General features: G+C 40.7%; 1 protein-coding gene across 5 annotated transcripts; it reads left to right on the top strand.

Moving 5' to 3' along the window:
* Positions 1–187: 187 nt before the first annotated feature.
* Positions 188–27,817, top strand: RHBDD1 (rhomboid domain containing 1). Of its 5 annotated transcripts, none has more exons than XM_082223506.1 (8): positions 221–320; positions 4,930–4,997; positions 9,662–10,132; positions 11,279–11,411; positions 15,125–15,213; positions 16,091–16,144; positions 18,515–18,634; positions 27,663–27,817. In XM_082223506.1, exons 3-8 carry the CDS (start codon positions 9,700–9,702, stop codon positions 27,773–27,775), a joined length of 942 nt encoding a protein of 313 aa, XP_082079632.1. In that variant the 5' UTR covers positions 221–320; positions 4,930–4,997; positions 9,662–9,699; the 3' UTR covers positions 27,776–27,817. The 5 variants fall into 5 exon arrangements, with proteins under 5 accessions (XP_082079633.1, XP_082079635.1, XP_082079632.1 ...); XM_082223505.1 differs by having other exon boundaries at positions 9,659–10,132; XM_082223507.1 differs by lacking the exon at positions 4,930–4,997 and having other exon boundaries at positions 188–320; positions 9,659–10,132.
* The last annotated feature ends 24 nt before the right edge of the window (positions 27,818–27,841 follow it).

The raw sequence follows: 27,841 nt of genomic DNA, 5'->3' as shown, positions 1-27,841 counted from the left end.
GCCGCTTCCGAGCCAAGGCGCGTTTCAGACGGCCCTGAGGCAGCCGCCCCTCCCTTTCCGGCGTTTCCAGTTAATCCAGCCAACTGAGGGAGACGGGGAGGGGGCGCTATGCGGCAAGTCCCGCGTGACGCTCATGGGCGCATGCTCGTTCGCGACGCGGAAGCGCTCCGGGGGCGCCGCGGAGGCGGCGGGGCAAAGTGATGAATCATCACAGTGCTACCTCTGCTTTGCCTGGGCTCTGATTGGGCCTCGGGCGAGTCACGTGGCGCGGCGGCGCGGCTGCTCTTTCCCGCCTGCAGCCGCGCGCTCGCTCGCCGAACGTAAGTTTTTTTTTGGGAGGAGGGGGAGCGCCTGTTTGTTGCGACGGTCCCGCTCAGGAGCCTAACCTGAGCGTGTGAGGCGGTGGGGAGCCGCTTCCCTCCCTGTCCCTCCCTCTCCTGAAGGGAAAGTGGAGCCGTCGGACTGAGGAGTCGGGAAACGCCCTCCCCCTCAGCTTTTTAATTTGGAGCTGGGGGGGCACGTCAGTCCTGCCCCGCTGTCCTCTGACGTGTCTTAGCTGTAAGGCCGGGAGATGGTGGCGTCGGAGGAATGGCGCTTCCGTTCTTTTCTGTACACTTGGGTCCACCTGCCTTGCTTACCTCGCCCTGCTCCTTTCTCTGTCTTAAAGCAGGCAAGACCAAACTTGGCCCTCCAGCTGGTTTGGGACTACAATTCCCATCATCCCTAGCTAACAGGACCAGTGGTCGGGGATGATGGGAATTGTAGTCCCAAAACAGCTGGAGGGCCAGGTTTGGCCATGCCTGGAAGGCGTCTGAAACCGAAAACACCTCACCCACCCCTCTCCGCAAACGCCTTTCATCCACAAGTTTGCCCAAATAGAAAGGTCCAGTGGCCCTTCTGAAACAGGCTCAAGGTTATTTGTGAGCAATAGTAGCCCAGCTTTGTTGGCTATATTTATTTGCTGCTTTGGGTGCCAAATGCCTCAAAGCAACTTAAAAAAGAAGAAGAGTGAAGGCAAACCCGCCCCCCCCCATGAAGACCAGAGGTAAAAACAGCAACAGCCAAAAATTCTTACCCATATATCTGAAAATGATAAATCCTGCCTACCCCACTAAAGGGTGAGCACAAACAAGACTACCAGCATAACCAGTTAGTTTCCAAATTAAGAATCAAAGGCCTGGGTATATAAAAATGATTTTTGCATCAAATGTAAGGGCAGAGAATTATAGTGCCAGGCTACTCTCCCAGTGGATAACACTTCTCAAGTAATAAATTATAATAAATAAAGGTATGTGGTGGGGGCTAAGCAAACAATACCTAAGATTTAAAACAACCTGCCAGAAACGTCGTGCTATAAAAACCTGACAGCTTTCTTCTTTTTTAAAAAATGATAGTTATTAGAATTTTACAGACAATAAAAAGTTACAAGATTAAGAATAGAAAATAAAAAGAATAACAATAATAATAATAAAGAGTTACAAAAATACAAAAACAAAACACATAAAAAGTAAGAAAAAGTTGAAAAAAATCAATATTTTCATGTCTTATATTTCATTTACTTGTTTCCTGACCTCACCCCCCCTTTTTTGTATTCCAGTTCACAGTTAATTCAGCAAATCCTTACCCTCTATCATTTATCTTTACCCAATATCTTAACCTATTAAAACTATATATTTAAACCATTGTCAATCCATATTCACATATTCTTGTTAATCTTTTTACCAAAACTGCTTATTTTCAATCCAACATCCCTTTAACATTCATTAATTTTACAGTATTTCTGCAAGTAGTCCTTAAATTTTTTCCAGTCTTCTTCCACCACCTCTTCTCCCTGATCTCGGATTCTGCCAGTCATTTCTGCCAGTTCCGTGTAGTCCATCACCTTCATCACCTTCAGTGATCCATGCGACAGTCATCTCCAGGCTTGACTACTGTAATTCGCTCTATGCGGGGCTGCCCTTGAAGCTGTCCCAGAAACTCCAGCGGGTACAGAATGCTGCAGCGAGGCTCCTCACGGGGTCTCTGCCATGGGAGCATATTCATCCAGTGCTTTACAAGCTGCACTGGCTCCCGGTGGAGTACAGGGTCAGATTTAAGGTGCTGCTTTTGACCTTTAAAGCCCTTCACGGCCTAGGACCCTCGTACCTACGGGACCGCCTCGCCTGGTATGCCCCACGGAGAGCCTCAAGGTCCATAAATAACAACACCCTAGTGGTCCCAGGCCCTAAGGAAGTTAGATTGGCTTCAACCAGAGCCAGGGCCTTTTCAGCACTGGCCCCAACTTGGTGGAACGCTCTGTCTCATGAGACCAGGGCCCTGCAGGATCTGATTTCTTTCCGCAGGGCCTGTAAGACAGAGTTGTTCCGCCTGGCCTTTGGCTTGGAGCCAATTTGATTCCCTCCCCCCCCCCATTTTCTTTTTTCTTTTCCTTCTGCAATGAGGCTACATTTTAATATTTTAATGTTCCATTATTTTAATGTTGTATTTTATTTTTATTTTTAAGTTGTAATCATTCATCTTGTTTTTATTATTGCTTGTAATAAGGCCTTGGCTGGGGAGGGCGGGGTATAAATAAAAAATTATTATTATTATTATTATCTGCCATTCTTCCAGTGTGGGTAAATCTTGTGTCTTCCAATACTTTGCAATCAATATTCTTGCTGCTGTTGTTGCATACATTAAAAAAGTTCTGTCCTTCTTTGGCACCAATTGGCCAACTATGCCCAAGAGAAAGGCCTCTGGTTTCTTCAGGAAGGTATATTTAAATACCTTTTTCATTTCATTATATATCATCTCCCAGAAAGCCTTAATCTTTGGGCACGTCCACCAAAGGTGAAAGAATGTACCTTCAGTTTCTTTACATTTCCAACATTTATTATCGGGCAAATGATAGATTTTTGCAAGCTTGACTGGTGTCATGTACCACCTATATATCATTTTCATAATATTCTCTCTTAAGGCATTACATGCCGTGAATTTCATACCAGTGTTCCACAACTGTTCCCAGTCAGCAAAATTAATGTTATGCCCAACATCTTGTGCCCATTTAATCATAGCTGATTTAACCGTTTCATCCTGAGTGTTCCATTTTAACAGCAAGTTATACATTCTTGAAAGTGTCTTAGTTTTGGGATCTAACAGTTCTGTTTCCAACTTTGATTTTTCCACCTGGAAGCCATTTTTTTTGTCCAAATTATATACCTCTCTTATTTAGTAGTAATGAAGCCAATCTCGCACTCTATCTTTTAGTTTCTCGAAGCTCTGCAATTTCAATTTGTCTCCTTCTTGCTCCAAAATCTCCCAATATTTTGGCCATTTGGCCTCCATATTGAGCTTTTTCTGAGCCTTTGCCTCCATCGGTGACAACCACCTTGGAGTTTTATTTTCAAGTAAGTCTTTATATCTTGTCCAGACATTAAACAATGCTTTCCTGACAATATGGTTTTTAAATGCTTTATGTGCTTTAACCTTGTCGTACCACAAGTATGCATGCCACCCAAAAACATTGTTAAAACCTTCTAAATCCAAAATGTCTGTGTTCTCAAGAAGCAGCCAATCTTTCAACCAGCAGAAAGCTGCTGATTCATAATAGAGTTTAAGGTCTGGCAGGGCAAATCCCCCTCTTTCTTTTGCATCAGTTAATATTTTAAATTTTATTCTGGGCTTCTTGCCCTGCCAGACAAATCTAGAAATATCTCTCTGCCACTTCTTGAAACAGTCCATCTTGTCTAAAATTTGTAATGATTGGAACAGAAACAACATTCTTGGCAATACATTCATCTTTATAACAGCAATTCGACCCAACAAGGAAAGCTTCAGATTTGACCATATTTCTAAATCCTTTTTAACCTCCGACCAACATTTTTCATAGTTGTCTTTAAATAAGTTCCCATTTTTAGCTGTCATATTAATCCCCAAGTATTTCACCTTCTTAACCACTGTTAAACCTGTCTCATTCTGAAATCTCTCTTTCTCAGTCATTGTTAAATTTTTCTCAAGGACTTTAGTTTAAAAACCTGACAGCTTTCAACAAAGAGGGCCTAATATTCGGCATTAGTTTCTTACAACGGGATGTTAAATTAGTAGCACAAACTCCCTTCCTGGCCCTTCACTCTTCCTCTACTTGCCACTACAGTACTTAAATTTGATTCCCAGTACTATTGTAGCACAAGTGCCTGGATTTGCTCTGTGTTGATGCTGTTTTGGTTATCATTGTCGCACTCAATAGCATACCGCTCTTATTGCATGGGCATTTGTACATTTACCACGTTGGGTGGTGCTTCACATTGAGAAAATTGTGGGGGGGGGGGAATGAGTTAGCCAGTCATAGGGCTTATCCACACTTAGCGTTCCAGACATAGGCCTGCGCTTTAAAGCTCTGTGTCCAACCACACTCCCCCCCCAACCCCAGAGCTTTCACTGTGAAAACCCACTCTACAGCTGAAGTGCAACAAATAGCAATTCAGGTTTTCCATGGATTGCCACTTGCTCTGATTCAGCGGTAAAGAATGGGTTTCATGAGGAAAGCGCTAGAGCAAACAGAAGGAGCACATGGAGCTTTAAAGCAGGGACCGTGCTTGGAAGGTGCAGAGGAAAGAAAAGTGGGTAAGCCCTAATTCACACTCCTCTCAGCCCACTGACAGACTCTTCATTGTAAAAGGTGGGGGATAAGGGGATTAATATTCACATACCTCTTGTGTCACGTCTACTTTGGTCCTTACACCTCTTCATTAGCGTTGTAAAGAGATCTGTCATTTATTTCCCTGCCTCCCTCCAAAAAGATGAGAAGTCATTAATAACCCCAAGTGCAACATATGTAATCAAGTTTATGCTAACTTTTGTAGCCAAGATAATGGTGGAGGGCTAGGTATTAATATTCTCAGTATTAATGTTCCTGATCTCTCCCATTCATTCTTTCCTCCATTCTAGGTACATGGAATTTACTGCTTCTGTCAGGTTGAGATTGCCATTATTTCTTGATCAAACTAATGTCAAAGGTATGCATTTCAATTGCTTATTGCTCTACTGCAATCCTATAGCAGGTGAAATTTGCAAAGTGCCTTTCTGTTGCCAGTGAAGAACCTTACTCTGTTTTCAGTGTGATAACCTGTATCCTGTTTATATTCTTCAAATCTGCCAGGCATTTTCAAAATATGCCAGATTTGTACCATATTAATTTGCCTGTTTTAAGTTAGAAAAACACAAGAACCCTTTTGGATAACTTTTCAGTTACATACTACCCACAGCTATTGTTGCAGTAGCATTTTCTGAAGTGATGTTGCAGTTGTGCTAAGTTACTAAGTTCAGGTACAGTAATTAGTTACTATCATATATGCTGTAAATGTGATGTAATTTGTTACAAATAAGACCTTTGACTACCTTTTACACATCATGTGTAATGCCAGTCATAAGTTCTGCTTATGTGACTTACACCCTGGTACATTACAAGTAGTGGCTAGATAAAATTATGACAGGAGTTTACCAAAACTGATATCACCAGTTGTATATGGTCCAAAAGAAATTTGATCTTAATGGACCTAGGCACAAAGATGATTAAAGCGAGTCTCTTAATGACTGCATCCTGGTACAAGCAGATCTGTCATGTAAAAGTGAGCCCTCAAGTGCCGAGAAAATTGCAAGAACTTGCTTAAGAAAATGACCCTTGTTTTATATTTAATATTCAGTATTCGGCTGAAATGAATTTCACCCTGTGTGATTCAGCTCCTGGAAGCAAAAATATGCTTACAAATTATTTACATAATTTACCTTGGAAGATTTCTTTTGAACTACCTCATTGCTTTTCCATTGCAAGTTATGACATGCATGGTTCTGAAAAGCAAGTGAGTCTTAACAAGCTATCAAACAGCATTATTCATGAAAAGTCTAAGATAAAAGGAAATGGAGTTGGAAAAAGAAGAAGAAGAGTTTGGATTTGATATCCCGCCTTTCACTCCCCTTCAGGAGTCTCAAAGCGGCTAACAATCTCCTTTCCCTTCCTCCCCCACAACAAGCACTCTGTGAGGTGAGTGGGGCTGAGAGACTTCAAAGAAGTGTGACTGGCCCAAGGTCACCCAGCAGCTGCATGTGGAGGAGCGGAGACGCGAACCCGGTTACCCAGATTACGTGACTACCGCTCTTAACCACTACACCACACTGGCTCTGTCAAGCTACTGCACAGATCCTAAATGCCTGCATAATACTCATCATTCCATAGCTCTGTGTGTTTAGGATCAGATGTTGTAGCTCTTCCAAACTACTAGTGTGGAGAGGCACTTTTAAAAAAGTTTCTGGAATTTGACCCAACATGACATTATCCAGTTATATTGCAATTACAAGCTTGGTGAATCAAAAATGCTGTGGACATAGTGCGTCTTGATTTCAGTAAGGCTTTTGACAAAGTCCCCCATGATATACTTGCGAGCAACTGACTGTGGAAGAGACTCCCACCAAGAGGTGGTGAACTCTCCTTCCTCAGATGTTTGGAAGCAAACGTTGGATGGCCTTCTGTCGTGGGTACTTTAGTTGAGATTCCTGCATTGCAGGGTGTTGGACTAGTTGACCCTTAGGTTCCCCTCCAACTCTGATTCTATGCAATCTTATACCCACTAATCTGAAGATATACCTAGTTGAACTCAATGAGACTTACTTATAAGTAAGGTAAAGGTAAAGGGACCCCTGTCCATTAGGTCCAGTTGTGACCGAATCTGGGGTTGCAGCACTCATCTCACTTTATTGGCCGAAGGAGCTGGCGTACAGCTTCCAGGTGATGTGGCCAGCATGACTAAGCAGCTTCTGGCGAACCAGAGCAGCGCACAGAAACGTTGTTTACTTTCCTGCTGGAGTGGTACCTATTTATCTACTTGCACTTTGTGGTTTTGAACTGCTAGGCTGGCAGGAGCAGGGACCGAGCAACGGGAGCTCACCCCATTGCAGGGATTCAAACCGCCAACCTTCTGATCGGCAAGTCCTAGGCTCTGTGGTTTAACCCACAGCGCCACCCGCGTCCCTTTACTTATAAGTAGATATGTATATAATTGCACTGTTACAATCATAGAATTGTAGAGTTGGAAGGAACCCCAAGGATCATCCAGTCCAACCCTTTGCAGTGCAAGAATCCTTCCCACAGCTGTCCCTGGGTAAACTCAAACCACAACCTTTTTGTTAACTGTCAGGTGCACTGACCCATTGCACCACTTGAGGGCTGAATATTAATGTATTGCCTTAAAAGCAACATCTGTGTTTGGTCGTCACAGTGAGTTTTTGATTAACCACAATTAAAGGTTGCATCTAACACTAAACTATAGTTAGTTTTAGCTATGGTTTGTTTGAAACTGCAAGGAAGCTTCAAACTATGATTTATGAAGGTGTTTTCTTTCAACAACACATACTTCAGATTAATCACAGTTTGAATGTAATGCTAAACTGTGGTTAATTCAAACCAGAAACGAAAGCTTCTGAACTCCTTGCAGCCAAACCAGAGGGGAAATGGTTGAGCCTGAGGCTCAGTGCGGCAGTACATCTGAACACACCCAATGAATAGATTACAAATGTAATCCCATTCTTTTCTGCTGTGGATTGTATAAACCATAAAGCACTCTTAAATTGTTATTATAGCTTTGATTAGTGTTGTGCTCCTGAAAACCAGTCCTAAATTCATTTAGTTCCATGTAAGTGTGTTTAGGATTGTGATTTAAGGCCTTGGTCTAGTGCAGATTTAGGGTTGAATGTAGTGGAACTTGCAGGTAAACATGCAGACTATGGAGATGGAGTCGCACGTGTAATCTGGTTTCATTTTTATGTTGTGCAGATTAGTTGTTTTTCTACACTTGATTTGCTTTCTTTTATTATTGTTATATATTATTTATTATTAAAAGGCTAAAAGCAACTTACATTTAAAAAACAAAAAAACACAAGCAATGCCCAACCAAAGGAAAAAACAATGTGGGAAATGTAATCAACTGCATATAATTTATGGCCTGAAAGCAACAACAGTGAATACCAATTGCAACCACTGGACTCCTTTCCATTCCAGACATGGAATGCATAAGCAAGCATCAGCAATTTCCGCTCCAGTTTCTGTTTTTGCCAGAATACTCCAGCATCCCTCCATGGAGCACCTCTTTGTTAATTATTTAGTTTACATTTTTAAAAATTAATTCTTATTCCTGTTTACTGCATTTATATCCCACCTTTTTCTTCTAGGAGCTCAAGATGGTGCACCATGAAAATCTTGTTTTGCTTTCTTATATTACTTTGCTATTTTTCTTTGTGCGTGATTCTTCAGCGTCCTAACACACACACACACACACACACACACACAAACATTTTAACCAAAGAAAATGGGAGTACTGTTGTTCAGTTTTAAACATGCATCTTTCATTAGCTTATGCAGAACAATAAAATTCCTAGAATATGTAGTTGCAGACATTTATCTTGTGTAGGTGACAAAAATGTAGGCACGTGGCAGTTTTAAGTTAAAGACAAACATCCACTTGAAGATTATTCTGTAAGTATGTACATTTTGAAAGCTTTGGCATGTTTTGGAAATCATTGTAGGAAACAGAATAAATCCTGCATTGTCTAAAACTTCATTAGCCTTTTAATAAGCAAAGCAGAGGTTGAAAGAAGAATGTTTTAAGTAGCTGGAAATGTCATGTTGACAATACATTACATTCCAAAAACACCAGAGAGGTGTTCCAGAATAACTGTTTTGGTTTCTAGCTTCAATTCATTACAAGGGCTAATGTGTAAATGTGTGAAACCGAGCCCTGATGTGGGACTGTGTATAGAAAAGCAGTTTTGGAAGGGGAAAATTTGGGGTAGACAAGTAGCCTGGGGTAAACTTTTTCCTGCTGCTTCTGCACTCCAAATAACCTTCTCAGCTGCGCTTTTTCTCCCCCTCCCCCTCCTCACTACTTCACAATCAGAATGCATACTTACCTGTGTTTAGCCATATGGAAATGTAATAATTTCTTGACTGAAAGAACTTACAACTCTATAAAATTTATAAATATTGCAGACAATTAAGAGGAACTGTTCATTGCTTTGCTGCATTGTTAGGGAACCTCAGACCTGAGGGCCAAATGTTGCCCTACAGGTGGCTCCATCTGGCTCTTGGGTCTCTCAGCAGGCTGCACCCCCACCCCAGCCACATCCCCTCTTTCACAGCCCAATTTTGCACCCTCCTTAATATTTTTGCTTGCCTGCAATGTTTCGTTGAATTCTGATAATGCTCCTTGCTTCCATGGATTGAGAATAGAGAGGGATGTGTGAACAAATGAACATTTATTGCTCTCCCACTTTTGCTTTTGGCATGTGGTCCTTGGGCTGGAAAGGTTTTCCCACCTCTATTTTACTGGGTCAGAATACACTTTTCCTACAGAACTGCAGGTGCTCTTCTTGTGCTGCTTATTCCCCTGATTCCTCTTACTGTATATGGGCCATACTTAAGAAGCTGAACTTTTTTTTAAGATAACATTAGCCACTACCAATTTCTTCCCCTGCCTCACAAACATTTAGTGGTTTTATAAAAACCTGTCTCCATTGCTGTGAGTTGTATACAAGAAAACCAGTATGAACTTACTGTTTAAAGTTTTGTTATCGATTATAATTATTGCAAACATCTTACTATTCTTCCATTTCTATATTTGGATTTCAGCAGTATTCAAGTGGCAGTATATTTGATTAAAAGAAGTGATTATGCACCGAAGACAGAAAGGTTCAAATATTGGACTATTTCTGCTACTTTCTCAGATTTTCCAAGTTGGAGTTTCTAACATTCCACCTGTGACACTTGCCGCTTTGGCAGCAAACGTTTTTCTCTTTTTACAACCTGTGAAACGACTGGACAAAACATGCATCAGTGTCACCGAGTGTCTTTACAGAAGAGATTGGCATCGTTTATATCTATCACCATTTCACCATGTGGATGATTGGCATCTATATTTTAATATGGTCTCCCTGCTTTGGAAAGGAATTAAGTTGGAGAGGAGGCTTGGAAGTTTATGGTTTGGATATATCATTACAATATTTTCTCTGCTAATTGGAGTTGTGTACATGCTTCTGGAACTTGCTCTTGCAGAACTTCTGGATGTTCCTTCATACAAACAGAGTTGTGCTGTTGGCTTTTCAGGTAATATATCCACTGCTTTTTCACAAGATTAATATTTTTTACTGGAAATGCTAGCTTTTCTAAAGAAGGATCATACTTTGCATTTAGGAGTTGGAGTTAAAATCATGTTCTTGAAGGGCATGATGAGCACAAGGTACTTATGAACATACTTATTTTCAGTTACATAACTAATTTTGTTAGCTTCATTCTATTTTGTGGGCATGCTTATGATGCATTTTCCCCAATCATCCCAACGATGCAGTTTTAGGATTGCGCCCTAAATTTAAATAATCTTGAAGGACATAACCAGATTCTTATGTTGATGTACTTCCTCGTATGTCTTTTTTAAATTGACAACTCAAAATAAAATCATTAAAATGCACATGCAGCTAGATTTCCATATCTACCGTATTTTCCGCCCCATAGGACGCACTTTTTCCCCTCCAAAAATGAAGGGGAAATCTGGGTGCGTCCTATGGGGTGAATGCAGGCTTTCACTGAAGCCTGGAGAGCGAGAGGCATCGGTGCACACCGACCCCTCTCGCTCTTCAGGCTTCAGGAAGCTATCCGCAAGCCTTGCAAGCCCGGTGGGAGTACCCGCGGGCTCACAAGGCTTGCGGGCAGCAGCCTGCAGCCCCCGCGAGTGTCCGCAAGCCTCACGCGCCCGGCAGGAGGTCCCACCGGGTGCGCGAGGCTTGGGGCGACAGGCTGCAAGCCTCCCGCGCCCGGCAGGAGGTCCCGCTGGTGCGCGAGGCTTGGGGCGGCAGCCTGTCGCCCCGAAGCACGGGGAGCCCTCCGGAGGGCTTCCCCTGCTTCGGGCAGGTGAGCGCAAGGCTTGGGACGGCAGCCAGGGCTGGGGGGGGGAATAATTTTTTAAAATTCATTTTCCCCCCAAAAAATGAGGTGCGTCCTATGGGCCGGTGCGCTTTATAGGACGAAAAATATGGTATATGCCGCTACAACCCATACCAAAATAAATTATTTTGCAGAAAATACTGACAGAAAATTGGGGAGTCGTGTTTGTCTTTTTCATCTGTTTGAAGCGTGAACAAAGACATTTAATGGAGCACGGAAGCATTTTAATAACAGCAAAACTTCTGTGTTCTTTGTTTTTCATATTACATGAAAATTTCTCTTAATTTGTTGTTCTGCTTCATTTTGATTTAGGAGTATTATTTGCTTTGAAAGTTCTTAACAACTACTATCACCCAGGTGGGTCAAGCAACGTCATGGGATTTATTATATCCAATAAGTATGCTTGTTGGTTAGAACTTGTAGCAATTCACTTACTGAACCCAGGGTAAGTATCCTGTGACTTATCTACAACTTGCATTAAATAATTATATATGTATATGGATGTCATTACAAATAGAGTAAAGCCTGCATCCCTTCTGGATTGTATGTTTTTATATGAAAACTGGGGAACATGTTCAAATGGCATATACAGAGAAGCTTTCTGGGGAGGAAAATGTATTTATTTCATTTCAAAGAAATAGGGCTGTTTACAATAAAGTCAAACTGCATATTTTTATGATAAAATATGCATAGGAATCAATTTTTATTGAGCTTCTAATGACATTTACAATTCTTAAGTGAGTTTTTGTGACATAGATTAGGCATAGATTAGCATAGGAACTGCATTTACCACATCACTGATAATCATGTCTCGTTTATGCCCATTGTAGTTCTGCCAGTTTGCAGTGCTTGCTTCCTGATTCAGAGCACCCTACCCTTAACATCAGTTTTGACAGTGTTTCACCCTCCTTCTTGCCACATATTCTATACTTTCTGGTTTATGTGACTTACCCCTTCCAAACATTGAAGTGTTGTTGTTGTTGTTTTAATCCAAGCAGATTGTTTTGATTTAAGCAGGCTTTCTTTTTCATACTTCTTTTCTATCCTTTCTTACTGCTTAGAGCATAGCAATTTTAAAATAATCACAAACCCAAACTGGGTTGTTGGGTCTTTTTTGGAAAAATAAGCAGCCAGGGTGCAGAAATCCATCTTAAACTTAAAAATGGAGCTGAAAATATATGGGTTGCTGAAGAGAGTAGGAAAGGTTTCTATCCCTCTTCAATTCAAGGGGTGTGTTTGTTTCCTTTCCCCACACAGGTTCTTTTTTGTCAACTCTCCCGCCCCAACTCATTTTTGGCCTCGTTGATTCAACCTTCTCAAATCACACCTGCTCTTCACACAGTTTCTTTCCCAACTCCCTCTACCCTCCCACTCATTCTTCTGTCTTGCCAGTATGTGTGAACTGATGCATCATACCCATCATATACAGTTGATTTTCTGTATAATTACAAGTTACCTTTTTTCGTCTCACAAATTCACTCACTTAAGTAAGAATTCATTTTCCTCTCCACTTTAGAAGATGGCTACCATTATTAATGTGTTGAATTGCAACTGCACATAAACTTTTATTATCCCCTTGAGGCTTGCTGTATCAACAAGTGCTCAGAATGGGATGTGCCAACCATCATCCTCTTCTATTTCAGTGTAGGCAAAAATCACTGGTCAAATGTTTAATATAAGAGTGGCAATCTCTTTCTTTGTTTATAGCATTTTTTATTCTGAGAGCTGCTAAATCAAGCTCTTAGGGGCAAACGTTTTACTGGGCAAACATTTTAACATGTTCTTTTCCTGCTTAATCTTTGTCTGCTATTTGTTATGCCAGTATAATATACAGTAACTGGTAAGGGTGTTCCTGTTGGCTGCCTCGAAATCAGAAGATTCATACCCCACTGGAAGAGTTGACTTGGCTTTTGAACCTGAGAATCTCCAAGAAGTGCTATAAGATCTTGTAGGGGTGGCTTTCATTGCCAGGATTAGGGTATTTGCTTGGATTTTAATTGTATCTGCAAGCTTTACTGATTAGAGTCACCTTAATTTGTTTGGAAATTGTTGTTACCTGCCCTGTACAAAGAACAATGTCTGTCATTGTTAGGTAATAGCCTGATAGGATAAGATGCAATAATCCATGATGGCTGATTCCATGACAACTGCTGATAACAGTCTCATGTATTCAGAATATCAAGTGGTAACAGCAGTTACCACTTGCATAAAGTAAGGAATGCAGTTGGTATCATTTTTCTATAGTGTAGCAATGCTTTTTAGCAAGAGGTGTTTTGGAAACAGTTTCTTCTGTTGTTTGTTGAAGGACTGGAATGTTTTAATTAATTTTTAGAGATATACAATACTGTGCATGAAATGGGTATTTTCTTGGTGCCACATAGGGTTCCTTCCTTCCCCTGCTTTCTGTCATATGTGAAGAAAAGGTTCTGAATGATGCTAACTGGAGAACCACCACTTTTAGTCAAATTGGGGCTGGTAAATCCTTATTCAACACTTCAACTTAATTGCAAAATAACCAGAAATGGGAATGCTAGCTAACACTAAGGAACAATAGAAGTTTTCTGTACAGAACAGCTTTAAATCAGTTGGTTTTTGTTTAATCCAGGCTCATTTGCATTCAAATACTGTCTCAACTCTATTATCCTTTACTACACAGCCTACTTTGTATAGTTTTAATTTAGCAATAAAGAACATAAATTGTGCAGTTGGCTGTATCTACCATGGGTTTATTTCCATGATAGGCTATGCTTTCTCCCCCTCTTGGCTTGAAGTTTTGTGGATTTTCTCACTAGGAGTCAGTTCATCCATTCTTTTATCACTCTGTTTTTTAAGCACACTTTATTTAATCTGGCCTCTCAGTAGAAAGGAGGTAAACTAATGAAGTAGTCTCAGATATAAGTCTCCATCAAGACAAAACTCTTTGAACTTTTCCAGATCAAACTTTCACAAAACAAAAGAGATGTGACTTGAGAACGTTCACACCCATCTTCTACCCCTCAACAAGCAGATAAAAGAAATGTGAAGAAGCAGAGCTACATAGGTCCAGAGCTGCTACAGTTTCTGCTTTCAGCCCAATAAAAGGCGATTGGAGTGTTTTGGAGGGATGCTTATGGTGCATTTTGGCCATTTGTGAATGGATGTGGAAGAGAGACATGGTTAAAATTCTAACAAGTTCTAGTTTGGTGTATGCCTAGTACTCTAGCTACAGTTGGATACTGAAAGGGGATTTTCAAGTGACTTAGAGGCTTGTAATGATGAACTCAGTAATTCCTCTCCCCAGCTTTTTATGAGCCAAGCTTGCCCCAGTGCCATTACTCCTTGCCACTGCTCCCCCCCCCCGCAAGCTTACTTGTAGTTTTTCTATGAGGCTACCCTTCCTTCCTCGTGGCCATCTGGAATGAAAAAAGTGCCCTCGGCACTAAGGACCCTAGTATCTCTAATTTCCTAGGGAACCTGAGTAATTAGTTTGAATATTAGATGTCTTGTAAACTACATGATCCTTGCCCCTGGAATGCTGTCATCTCTCTATCTATTATCTATCGTTATCTATCTATCATCTAAAGTAACTTGTTATTTGAAGTTAACTTAAAAGAACAATTAGCTTGCAAACACCCAATATTTTTTCAGTGATGCTTTTTCATGCTACTGTTGTTTAATTTTTAATCTTTTCCAACTAAATTAATTTTTTTGATTAGTTCGTATCTGTCTGTGCAAAAAAAGGCCCAGACCAGATTTGTGCCATGTTTCAGTTTTTTCTGTGTTGTGAAAATTCTTAATCATTTTGATGCACCTGTGCGCATCAGTGAGCAACAGTTCTTAATTGATAGGTAAACCCTAACTTTTTCTGTATTGGAATTTGCAGAATTAATAAAGTCTCTGAATATGGCTGTACAAGTTAGTACATCAGAGGAGCCCTATTGGATCATAAATAATCCATAAAGACGACAGTGTTCTTTTCGCTCATTATTTCCCCCCCAAAATTGGACAGTGAAATACATGTTGTTCCTTTGGTTATATTAAAGTCTTCACAATTTAAAATGCACCAAGTGGAGCATAGGCTGCAAACTGACTAATTGGTCTGATTTGGGATAATGAGGGTACAGAATGTATCTAATCATGAGCAATACAACCTCTCACAAAGGATTGCTTTCTTTTTAGGACCTCTTTTGCAGGGCATCTGGCAGGTATTCTTGTTGGGCTAATGTACACCATGGGACCTCTGAAGATGCTCATGAAAGCATGCTCAGGTATGGAATGATGACCCTGAGTCTTACCAATAATTCACAGTTCATTGAATTGAATTGAACATGAATACTTAGCTTTTACTTCATAAATTTCAAGCCATCCTTATGTGGTGTTTCTGTCCATTAAGTGTGGCTTTGCATCTGCAGTTACGTTCACATTGAATGGTTTGACAAATCCTTAACACATTATAATTTATCCTCTAGGAGATTAGGAACATCAGTTCTCATTTAAAGTGGAGCATTTGAACTGTTCTTGTGTGGGTTATTCATGTGGACACACAATAGCAGAGCCTTGACAAGGTGCCTGTATCTATCATAGAGAGGGGAGTGATTGTTGTGTGTTTTAGAAACCAGCATGAATTCACTTTAAGGGATCCTCTTTGCAAGGAATGTCCTCCTGCACACAACGTGTATGTGAACAGTATAGCAGGGAGGAATATACCCTGAACACAAATGGCATGTGAATCAGCTCTGCTTTTGTAAGCAAACTTGAATTAACAAGTGCCATCCTTCATGAGCTGCATACTTTTACATGTTTCAATTTAAAGACACATTTGCAGGACGGGGTCCTATGTATTTTGTTGTATTTTAGTGGTGGCTGCCACTAAAACAGAGTACAATGTTCTAAATAAAATAGATATGCTAGTTTTGCAAACAGCAGTTGAGGGACATTTTCCCTACAGTTTCAGTATCCTCCCCTCTCACCTCATCTTCAGTATTGCTGTTCAGCTTGTTAGAAGAAAATTGTCAAAACTCAATAGACATGTTAACAGGATAGAATTGTAACAGTTATACTTCTAGATAGATGAATCTGTCAAATTCAAAGTTGTAAAAGGGCAATATGATAAATGCTTATGAATATTAAATACATTCTTGCTAGGTGGCTTTCGCTCTCAAACTGACTTTTCAGAACAAAGAAACAGATACAATTCAGGTAAGTAACTTAGGTTGTACTCGCTTATCTGAAAGTGCTCAGGAAATATCATAGGAGATTGGAGCACTCTTCTGTTTCTGTAGTGCTTCAATCTGCTTTGTGGTGCCTCTGCCTTTTTCTTAGTGTCAGGAATGTAAATGTTTGAATACCATTGCCCTCTGAGTCAAGGGAAGTATGGTGTTTGATGTACTATACTGGGTTTAGCCCCAAGGTAAGGATTGCTCACCAATGTAGCTGACATGCATTAATTCTCCTTCCATTAACCAGATTTATAAAGTGTGTAGCTGTGGTAGTTTTGGAGTTGAGGCGCTGATTTCGTTGTGAGTGTGTGTGCCCACACATGCTCTGATTAGGGATGGGCTTAGGTTTTCAACATCGCGATATATTGTCAGCAAAACATCGCAGTTTGGCGATAAACCGCAATGTTGAAACAAGCTGCATGAGCCCCAGCTGGCGAGGCACTGGGAGAAACTGCCTTAGCTCTCATGGTGGGACCTGAGGAGCTTTCAGCTCAGCATCTAGCGGGCTGGGGACAATGCAGCTGGCCCCAGCCTGCTGCCCAGCTGTAGGCAGGAAAGCCTCCTGCCCCCAACTGAGCGAGCCCTGATGTCCCGGTAAGCAGAAGTGAGATGGGGGCTGCTCAGCTGGGGAACATGAAGCCCCCGCTTCCCAGCTGAGAGATCCCCCACCCCACTCCTTCTTGCAGGAGCAGGATCGGGGCTGCAGACTCCGTCATGCTTTTCCATTGAGGGGTGTGCGGCTGTGTTCCCCTCAACAGAGAAGTCTAAAGGAGCACCGCCTGGCAAGGTGGAGACAGGCATCAAAGGCAGTGCAGGGACTCTCAGATGCAGCTGCTGGGGTGTCTCCACCTTCCCCAAACACATCCCATGTTCCGCTTGACTGCCTTCACATGGTGCAGGGGGTCTGATTCCAAGGTGGGGGCTCTTTTACACTTTTCCCTTGAGGGGAGCGCAGCTGCGCACCCTCAGTGGAAAAGTGTGATGGAGCCTGCACCTTGCCAGCTGAGCAGCCCCGATCCCAATCCTACTTGAGTGCAAGCAGGAGCATTTCAACAGAGGCTTGTGCAAGCGGTAGTGGGTTGGAGGCTCCGTAAAACTGCTTGGCTGAGGCGAGGGCAGAGATGCACTCCTCAGCCACTCAGTTTAAAGAAGTAGAGGGAGGAACAAGCTGTATCAGCACTTCGCCCATGCAGATTGTTTCACCCTCTGCCAGTATGAGGGGCAGATCACTGGCAGTTTCATTCAGTGGTATACCACCAAACGTCCGCCCAATTGCCACTGCCGCAGCCAATCACCAGCAGGCCTTGCTGCAGCCACCAATCACCCGCCCAATTGCCACAGCAGCAGCCAATCGTTAGCAGGCCTTGCCACGGCCACCAATCACCTGCCCAATCGCCACTGACCGTCTCCTGCTTGCGGTTGCTGCCAATCGCCCATCCCCCCTCTGCACTATCCATGTATAAGACGACCCCCAATTTTAAACATTTAATACATTTAATAATAATAAAAATCTTATACACAAAAAATACGGTATTTGAGAGGTCTACCTGGCCAGGGTGTCCTGTATTACCAGATGTGTTAGGGCTGGTGAGCTTTCTCTCAGTGATAAGTGGAAAGGAGAGCATTTTGGTTTATGCTGGTCTTTTAATTGCTGCTCTGTTTACCAGAAGATGATTATCCTTGTTCATGAATAAAAAGAGCAAACAAAGTACCATTATTCATGTACACCCTGATCATGCTGAGCACACACAGCAGCCTAATAAAAGAAATTGGAAGTGTGTTGATCAACTATTTTATGAGGAAGTGAGATCATCCAATGGGTGAATTCAGCTCTTGGCTCACCCTTGCAAGCTATCACTGGAGCACTAGACAATTTTACTAGACCACACAGAGTGTAGACTCAGTTGCTGGATTGGGCTTAGGAATCAAACATACAGAATCCACTTACATGTGTGATTATCAGTGCAAATAGGGACATGTGCAAAAAAGTTGGGTTTGCATCCTTTTAGGGCCTAGCTGAATTGCAACAGGCTTTAATAGACTCTTTTTCTTTTTTGTGATTACTACAGTATGCACAGCATTTTTCCTTGCACTATTACCTACCTCTTAGTTCTTAAAAAGCAAGTTACAGATATAATGGTCAGTATCCAGTGAGGTTCTACCACTAGCACAAATACTTCCACTTGAGGAATGGAACTTGCCCTTCCTCTCTTTCTCCCCACACCCCCATACCCTCTACAAATCTGCTCCGGAGGGTTGAGGGAAAACGTAGAACAAATTCAATACTGTAATTTGATATAGTAGTCACTCCTGGTATCACACTTTCTTTCTCTGTGTGTGATCTGTGTAGAGAATTTTAGATACTCAGGTTACCCATCGCACTCAACGAGAGATTACAGCATGTATACTGGTGGACTGAATGAAGAAGAACAGGTTGAAAGGGCCCTCAGAAATAGTCTGAATGATAGAGGTAAGGAATCTCACTTTCTACTGAGAACCTATGCAGAGCCTCATAAATTTGTATTTTCTTTTTTTCCTGTTGTTCTCGAAGTTTAACTTTGTTCATGGTTCATTTTTTCAGTAGCAGGTGCAGTGTTGGCTTGCAGACTAGTCTTAAAACACTTAGGTGGTTTTGGCACTCCTATCTTAAAGATGCACTGGAACAACATGTCTGAAAGCATATGGGGCCATCAATTTAAATTTACTATTAGGACCTAGAAGGCAGGGAGCCTGGAAATGCCGCTGCTGTTTTGTAAATGATTTTATTTGAAGAGTAAACAGCAGAATAAATTGGTCAAAAACTAATGACGAATTCCTATAATAATTTCTGAGTTTGAGGTTTTGTGTGTGGAAGTTATAAACCAGTCTCTCTCGCTTTAGGTTTGGGGATGATTGAGACTTTTTTACTGAATAAGGCTGGATGTTTCTGCACAGCCTGTATTTAATATTTACATAATATTTGTTTAGTTAGCCGCTGACTTTTTCTATTATTGTATGTTGTGCGTTGAGTCTCTTTAAAGTCTGACCGTTTTCTATTTTAATAATTATTCTAATTAAAGCTTTTAAAAAATTCAGTCGGGTTAGACTCTGGGTGTGTTTTGCTTCACACTTAACATCTGTTTGTCAAATGCTAGGGGTGGTATTGGCTGGTGAGGCTGAAGGGTTTCTGCTTCTCCATAGTGTGTGGGAGAGCATATTTGCATAATCATGTCTACAGAGCAGACAGCTCTATGACACCATGGTGTGGTGTGCTGTTACTCTTGCTGTTTATGTGCAGCTCATAGTGATTGGAATAATGTGAGTTCATCTGTGGGGTAAATTGTCTCTTCAGGCAGGGGGATGGAATCTTGTTTTTTCCTACCCCGGTGATTGTATCATATCACTGGAGTGTGGCTAACTTCGGACTGTCTGAAACTATAACTTGCATCATCTTCTAAAGACATGTCTGGAATTTAAAATTTATAACCTTGGTAAAAGCAAGAACAATTACTGGAATAGCAATTGTAGCTTTTGAGGATTAGCCTTCCTCCTACCACTCATTCCATGTTGAATGGATTTTCCACAAAGCAGTTTAAAGTGACCCTTTCTCTCTCTTTTTTCTCTTTTTAAATTAACCCACCTTTCTTTCAAGTTTGGTCTTCAAGGCACCCTACAAATCATTTTTTTAAACCAGCTTCAAATATACAGAAGAGCAGCTGAAATAATAATCGTATCTGTATTATTTGCCATCAGAGAATCAGGAGGATAAGACAGTGTTTGTTTGGCATAGAAAATATTATAATGTTGGTGCTAGGCAAATATGCCTGTGGTGGAAGTTCCACAGTCTGGGTACCACTGGACAAAAGACCCTGTCTCTGGCTATTTGATGACTGTCCATCTTAAATGGCTACTTGTCTTCACATTCACACTTATAGATAGATCTTCCAGTTCTGCTTTGTGTAACTCAAAACTTTGTAATTTCAATAGCTGAATGTAATATCTCAGCTTTCTCCCTATTAGAATGCAAGTATTTAAAACTTTCATACATCCTCCAATTCTTGGCCCAGGATGCAGGAAGTGCCAAGTGCTCTGCCTCTTATATAGTGTTCAATAATGGTTTTAAATAGCTCTGGATGCTCATTAGTTTGTGTTTCCAGGAAATACAGTGGTTTATGATTGGCTTCTGTTTACAAAGCCACAGCTGTGTTAGTTTACTTCCCACATGAAAATTACTACAAAAAAGTCAGTAAATTCCGTTACTAATAATACACATTGAAGTTGCTAACGAGATAAAAGATGTCAGTGATGGTGTGTCTCTGATACAGTCAATACAAACAAATAATTGGAAACAGATGAACATCACAGAAATGTGGGCACACAAATCTTAAAATATATTGTGCACAGATAAAAAAATAATAATATTCATATTCCTTTGGTTTCCTCTAGCAGGGCTTTGAAATGGATATTTGTGCCACACAGGAACTTAAAAAAAATACATGTCTCTATACAAGGTATGGCATAGAAACAGGGAGGGTACCAACAACATGGTCATATAATACTTGATCTTGTTTTGACACAGCTGGACTTTGTTTTTGTTAAGATATCTTGCCCACAACCATAGTTAGCTCACTGACACACTGTTATTAAGATATGCTTAAAATCTAAAACAAATAAACCTGTTAATTATGGGTTTGGCTCATCTTGTAAAATCAATGAAGTACAGCAAAACATTACTTAACTGTTTTGACCATGTAATATAAAATGTCTAAGTAAGCAGAATGTTAATGGAAAGAGGTCTATCTTGGTTGGGATTCTTTATCCAGTATAGAAACACTAGCCAAGAGAGACTTACCTAGAATGCTCTGTTGGACCATTCAGTGATGTAAATAAAAACATGCGCAGAAGAGTTTTTCTCTGCTTAGAAGCCTGCTTCTTCAGAAGGGAAGTAATGTCTTTGGGATAATGCAAGTTTGTGTCTGAAGATCGGGGCAGGAAGATATTTGATGTCATTGGAAGAGAGGCAGTTTTAGCACTCCTAGATGTTGTAAAATGTTTGATTTGTTTTTGCTTTCGTGCTGAAATTAAGTAATTTAGTTTCAAGTCAAGCCACTTTTTCAGCTTTTCATAGGGTTCTGATCTGGGGAAATCAAAATTAGCCATCAGTAGTATGACTACTACTGCTGAAATACATTGGTACCTCGGGTTACAGACGCTTCATGTTATGCGTTTTCGGGTTGCGCACCGCTCCGAACCCGGAAGTACAGGAATGGGTTACTTCTGGGTTTCTGCGCATGCGCAGAAGCACCGAATCGCAACCTGTGTGTGTGCTCAGATGCGGCGCTGCAGGTTGCGAATGCTGAGGGTTGCGAACGTGCCTCCTGCACGGATCACGTTCGCAACCCGAGGTTGAAATGACATGAGTAGTTCTGTAGTGTGACTTCAGGGTGTCTACCTGTGAAAGTCACCCATGTGCATATACATATATAGTTGTGTTTGATGATCACAACTTAGATCTCTTACTGAGCCACTCTAATTGCACTGGAGACCTGGAGGTGCCTCACTTAGAAATTGCAGTGTTTTCTGAGGACTTTGGATCCACTTAATCAATCTCTGAAGGTCTCTTTAGTGTTCCTTCCACCCACACAGTGTGTACTTTGCCACCTTTATTCTCCCCACCCCATGTTTTCAGAGGGAAATCTGACCTTTGGAGAGTGTCCAAATAGGCCCTGGGAACCAGTGGATACTATGAAAAAATTGTTCTCTGTGGTTGTTGCTTTATTGCAGCTGGCTGTTCATGTACAGTAGCACACCATGCCATTGGAAACCTCTCTTGAAGTTTGTAGAAGCAGCATCTCTGAATTGTATGTTCATGTGGAAGGTGGCTAAGTAGCCAGGTGACATCTCTGACATGTTTTGCTCTTGTTCCCAGTTCCTGATGAAGGGGTTTGAATAGGACTTAAAAGCATATTCTTTCTTTCTTTCTTTCTTTCTTTCTTTCTTTCTTTCTTTCTTTCTTTCTTTCTTTCTTTCCTAATGAAATAGGATAACTACAGGGGACCATATCACTTATACCAATTCTTTTATTTGTCATCCTTTGGAACAAAAATGGCAGTGATGCTGAAGACTAAGCAAAAAGGTGCAAGGGAGCAATAATCATTGCCAAGATCTTCCCATTTATTTACTCAGCCCATTTCTGCTTTGTACGCATTTTAAATGCCCGTTGTTGTTTTTTGTGGAGAAGCATTTCCCTCCCACCCGCAACTTGAATGTAATATCAGTGTGTCTTTTATAGAGTGCTGTCATATACGTTGCTGTTTTTTGTTTGGAAAGACAAGCCCAGCTGTACTGCCAATAGGGGGGAAAAACTGCTGGGTAATGCATTATGTATTCTTTATACAGTACCCAGAAGCTCTTTGTGAACTTTGGACACACAAGAAAGAATGCCCTGGCATTACAACATAATTAGCAAGACCAAACAGTGTTGTTAGGGAATAAACAGTCTCTCATCCGAGATGAATTAAAGCCAAAACCGAGGTTGTCGTTTGGTGCCAGTTGTTCAAATGTTACTAAAACTTTTCATTTGTCCCCTTGATAAATTAGGGGGGAATTTCCAACCAGTTGTGAAATTATTTGATTATGAAATTCATTGTGAAATCTACATGTTACAGACACGTGTTTAGAAAGAACTCTTGTCCTAATAACTGTACCCATTGCAGTGAGAGATTCTGAGCAAGTTGTAAAACTCTTCGTAGTTTTGTATGCACGTAGTAATTAATCCTCAAAATGACCTTCAAGGTTATTTTCTTTGGGACTTTGTGAAATGTGTTTGGTTTGATATTTCCATTTTATTTTAAGAAATAAGTTGTTGGCAACCAGGAAGAAAACATCCTAGACAGAAAGCAGTCTATTTACAGGTCACATTTTTTCCACATTTTTATATGTTGGCTTTTTTGTTTGTTTGTTATCAAACAAGATTTTTGTGAAAAGAAACCTTTGTTTGCTTCTAGTGCTTGTTCCTTGCCTGAAGTTATAAACCAACATTCTTGGTATTGTAGAGTTGCTATATGTCCTCTTTTCCCAGGACATGGCCTCTTTTTCATGGGTATGTAAAATGAGAGTTGTCATAGCGATCCATTATTGCTCTTCGAGATATGGCAACCCTAAATGTTTCACTGAAGCCAAATGATACATCATAATCTTATTTGGGGATACATAAATGATACATAAAAATAAACATTTGGATTATATGTTCAAGCAGAGATTTTAACGTTACAAGAAAGGCTGTAAACATCTTGTGTTACCTATCAGGATTTTCTTGGGTTTGTTACCTTCAGTTTCTTATGCAGGTTCCTCATGGATATTGTTGGTGTCCCAACTCCCATCAGCCCAGTCTGCATGACCAGTGGTCCAGGAAAATGGACATTGTCATCCATCTGGAGGGCCACATGTTTCCTACTCACACCTACTCTAGGTAGTTCCTGATGTCCCCAAGAAATGCTAGAAAGTGATACTTCCTGGGTCAATGACTTGTGCTATTCCTATTGCTGCTCCCTGCAGGAAGGATGAAATTGACCATATAGGTCTCCAAAGTTATAGTAAGAAAGCCTAGGGTTGTTGTACAGGGCAGCATTAGTATAATCAGCTGATTTGAAATTCTTTGCCAGCATGACAGTACATAATGCCCATCATGATGAGATCAATTTATGATGATCATGCTGAAGAATTTTTTTGTACTACTCTGGAACCCGTTGGTCCTGTTCTTAGGACCATCCAAGGAATCCCTTTGTCAGGGTCAGAATATTGCCTTCTATAACCTGAGAACATTGTTCTTTTGCATCTTATGGCCCCACGCTCATTAGATCCTAGAATTAGCTTGACCAAATTGGATGTGCAGGTGCATACAGGCCTCCCTTTCCCTATAATAGCAGAGCCTCACTGTCAGATTGTGGATGGTGGTAGAACTGGGCTTTGCTTTGCTCTAGGACAGGTAGCGGATCTGTGGCCCTCCTGATGTTGCTGAATTATAGCACTAATCAGCCTGGCTAGCCTACCCAATGGTCAGGGATAATGTGAGTCACAATTCAGCAACATCTGGATGACCACCAGTTAACTATCCTGCTCTATGAGGATTCCTCCATCCAGCCCATGATAAATTGAACTGAATCCATCACATTTATGGAGTGTCTAGCTGTGACTAAGAATGAGTCAGCTGAAGTTGCATCTAGTCAAGACCAAGTAAAGATAGTTGGCAAAATTTGTAGTTGAGGCACTCATAATTAATTGGGTTTTGGTCTATCATGTGTTCTGTGTTTTTATAACCTTTGACAGCCTCTTTTACTGGACCAATCTCTGCAAGAGCATTTATAGAGCACGTTGGATTGAGTGCTTTGGTTCAGTAAAATACGTTTTCTTACTCATTTTGTATTTCTCAAGTATTCAAGTCCCCCGTTTTATTATCGCTGTTGCATTCCAACTACCCTCTGTTCTCGTAATGCTAATAGTTTTATTGTGGAATTTTGATGACTCACACCTCATGTTACTATTTCTTAGATAACATTGTAGTCTGAACAAAAGTTTGTTAACTCTTCTACAAGTAGCACACAGGGGTTTTGTGATATACTGTGCAAGTCAGTGGCATACAATAACTGCATCTTTTAAAACTTCAAGACTGAAGTGTTCTTCATGCTCTACCCAACTCATGATTGGGAAGGTTGTTAGTTGCTTTGCAAATTTAACAAGCCTTTTTTAGAGTATGACCACCTCACAATGCCCTCGAGAGTTCCAAGGTGGGTGTTCAAAATGATGTTTCAAAAACAAGTGCCAACAGTGGTAAATATTTTTTCGTAGTACTTCTGTGCAATTCCCAGCTCTGACAAAATCTGTTAGCTAGCTGTTCTACATCAGGGTTAGGATGTCGGGTATGCTGCTAATCTTTCCAGAAAAAAAAGCACTCCTGTGCTGAATAGACCACATAATAGCAAGTTTCAGTTCTGAATTCAACAGTGGATTAGTAGAAAAAATGTATATCTATATATCCCAGTGGGCTTTCACTTTATTCTGTTTTAGATGAAACCCGATGTGACACAGAAAGTGCTAGTTGCTAGCAAATAATCCCTGGGTTTCAAACCAGCCAGACAATAAACAACTCTATAATATTCAGTGCTGCAGCTTCTGTAGAGCCCATCTGTTTCAAAATAAGCCTAATTCTGCTTACTATGCGGAATGCTTTGTTGACTGGAGTTTGCCCTACTTTCCTCTAATGTGTTGCCTGTGAGCCTCTGGTGCCATCTCCTGGAACTCCTGAAGCATGATCAGCATCTAAATTAATATCGTTCACTAGAGCAGTCACTATTTTAATCCTTGATGTTTAGATGTAGTAGAAACCTCCCATACATACTAAAGTGTATGCTAAATTTGATTCCTTGTTTTTGTATTTACTTTAGGCAAAGATGCTTTTTACTCTGAAAAACCAGAGCATATCTGACACATTTGCTGTCACGTTTACAGTGGTCCATAAGAAGTTTCCATTCCTGAATAAATGTCAATAATTTTTCTCTAATTAAACATGTTAACTTTGCCATATCAGCCAAGTCCATGAGTTTTATCAGCCATTCCTCTATAGCAGGCATAGTGTTCCCTTTTCTTCAAGGTGATTAACTATTGTGTTTAATCTATCCTCCTTTCTGCCCATTGTACTACACAAGTCTTGCTCACCTAAAGCAATTGTGAGATCTGAACTACAATTATTTGCTTATGAACATTTCTCATTTCTGATTATTTCAGTCTTTCCTTTGTTCTCCTGGGTTTCAAACATCCATTAAGGAAATTTCCCACCTTTAGCTGTCCCTTGCTATCCTCATGCTAGTAACTAAGGTTATGATCCAAGCAAAGTGAGCTTGGAAGGGCCCTGTGTTTTGCATATTGAATTGCATATTGGCACTATAGGCTGCAATGTCATTTTTTAAAAACACTCTTCCATTTTGTGTAAATAAATATTCTAATTGTAGTAAATTGTATGGTTCTTGCTTCTTTCCTCTAAATGAACAAGATAATATTGGCATTATTATAATTTTTAATTTTTTATTTATTTATACCCACCTTCTTACCAGACGGGGCCTCAAGGTAAAAATACAGATAAAATACAGCTCTTACAGATAAAAATAAGAGCAGCTAAAAACATAGGGAAAAACATAGGAAGTGTTCTGTGTGAATGCTTGATTTGCTGTTTTGCTTTGCTCATCTCCTTTCACATAATTCTCAAGAAGATTTATAAACATACAATATAAACAACAAAAAATGGTTTTAAAATAATACAACTAAACACCCAAGGCAGACACATTTAAACAAAACAGCCTGGCTCTTCAGCTGACTATGCAGGGTTGGCAGAAACCTCAGAGAGCCACAGCTTCATGCACAGTTCTGTCTCCTGTATGCCTAATAACTCTTCTGCTGGATCAGGTGAAAGGTCCATCCCATTTCTAATAGTAGCCTGCCAGAGGCTCAAGCATAGCAGCAATGGCCCTCCCTGCTCTTCGTCCCCAGAATCTGCTATTCAGAGAGACATTGCTTGTGAACATGGAAGTTTCAGTTAGCTGTCAGGTCCATCAGTTACTATTAGCTACACCTTTCATAAATGTGTCTAGGCCTTTTTCAAGCTGCCTATAAACTGTTGGTAGTCAGCACAACTTGTAGCAGCTGATGCAAAGGTACATATCTTAGGTCCACCATCACTCTGGACCTAAAATGACCTCACTGCCCAATTGTTTTTCAAAATCAAAAGACCATGACTCTCTGAGCCATCCTTCTTCACTTATTTGGATGGTCACCCTAGTTGACAAAATCATAGATGTGTAGTTGGGAAGAGAAGCTCACCTCTTCCCTGCTTTAGGAAGTCCCAGTATCCTGTTGTTCTCATGAAGTTGAGTTGCAGCTTAGCTCGTCCATAAACACAATTGCTGCTTGTTCTTTTTTTCCAAAATGATAATTGAACACAGACAGTTTTTTTAAAATATTCAGGCAACACTGCATGGCCACAAACTATTTGTTCCACTGGAAATTCCTTTCAGCAAAAGAAGAAATTATTTTTGAGAGCGAGAGCTTAAACTGAACTTCTTTTCTCTTCTTGGGGTTGGAAAATTTGATAGCTATATGTCTTCTACTGGAGACAAAAAGAGAGCACTGGCGGAAAAGTAGTGTGGGATATGAGGTGTGTATGTGTATGGGGTGGTGGTCACCCCTTTTTATTACAGCAGTTGATGCATTTCATCACAGAGGAGCCAATGTAAGAAATTTCAAGGGGACGGGTCATGTTGATGAGAAAGCGTAAATTGTTCCATTGACAAGTCTTTCTTTTGACTCAGAATTATTACACATACTATAAAGCCTAGTATATTAGCAGCAGTAACTTGCAGATTTGCGTCTGACCTAACATTATAAAACTATATGTTAAAAATCCTCAGAAATATGCCTGTTGTAGATTTCGGAAGATGACAGTGATTGGTATTTGCTTTTCTTAACAGGCCCAAGACATTACGGCAATGAGAGGAGACCCTACGGCTTCTGGCTTCCACCGGAAGAGCCATCAGTTGAAGAACTTAGAAGGCAAAGACTTAATCGATTTGAGAGGTGGTAAAATTCTCAGGTCTCTAAAATATATAAAGGGCTCTTCCCAGTTGCCAGAGCACTGTCCGATCTTTAT

This window comes from Podarcis vaucheri (assembly GCF_965113315.1).
Source record: "Podarcis vaucheri genome assembly, chromosome: 5".
Classification (NCBI taxonomy): Eukaryota; Metazoa; Chordata; class Lepidosauria; order Squamata; family Lacertidae; genus Podarcis; species Podarcis vaucheri.
The sequence above is the reverse complement of the archived record's forward strand: the minus strand, read 5'-3'. Positions and strand labels throughout refer to the sequence as shown.

What these genes read in the sequence shown, in the direction of transcription:
- RHBDD1 (XM_082223507.1), top strand. Translation starts at nt 9,700, where the DNA reads ATGCACCGAAGACAGAAAGGTTCAAATATTGGACTATTTCTGCTACTT. An exon ending in TTGTGCTGTTGGCTTTTCAG is followed by an intron (nt 10,133 to 11,278) that starts GTAATATATCCA and finishes ATTTTGATTTAG; the next exon opens with GAGTATTATTTGCTTTGAAA. An exon ending in AAATAGTCTGAATGATAGAG is followed by an intron (nt 18,635 to 27,662) that starts GTAAGGAATCTC and finishes TTTTCTTAACAG; the next exon opens with GCCCAAGACATTACGGCAAT.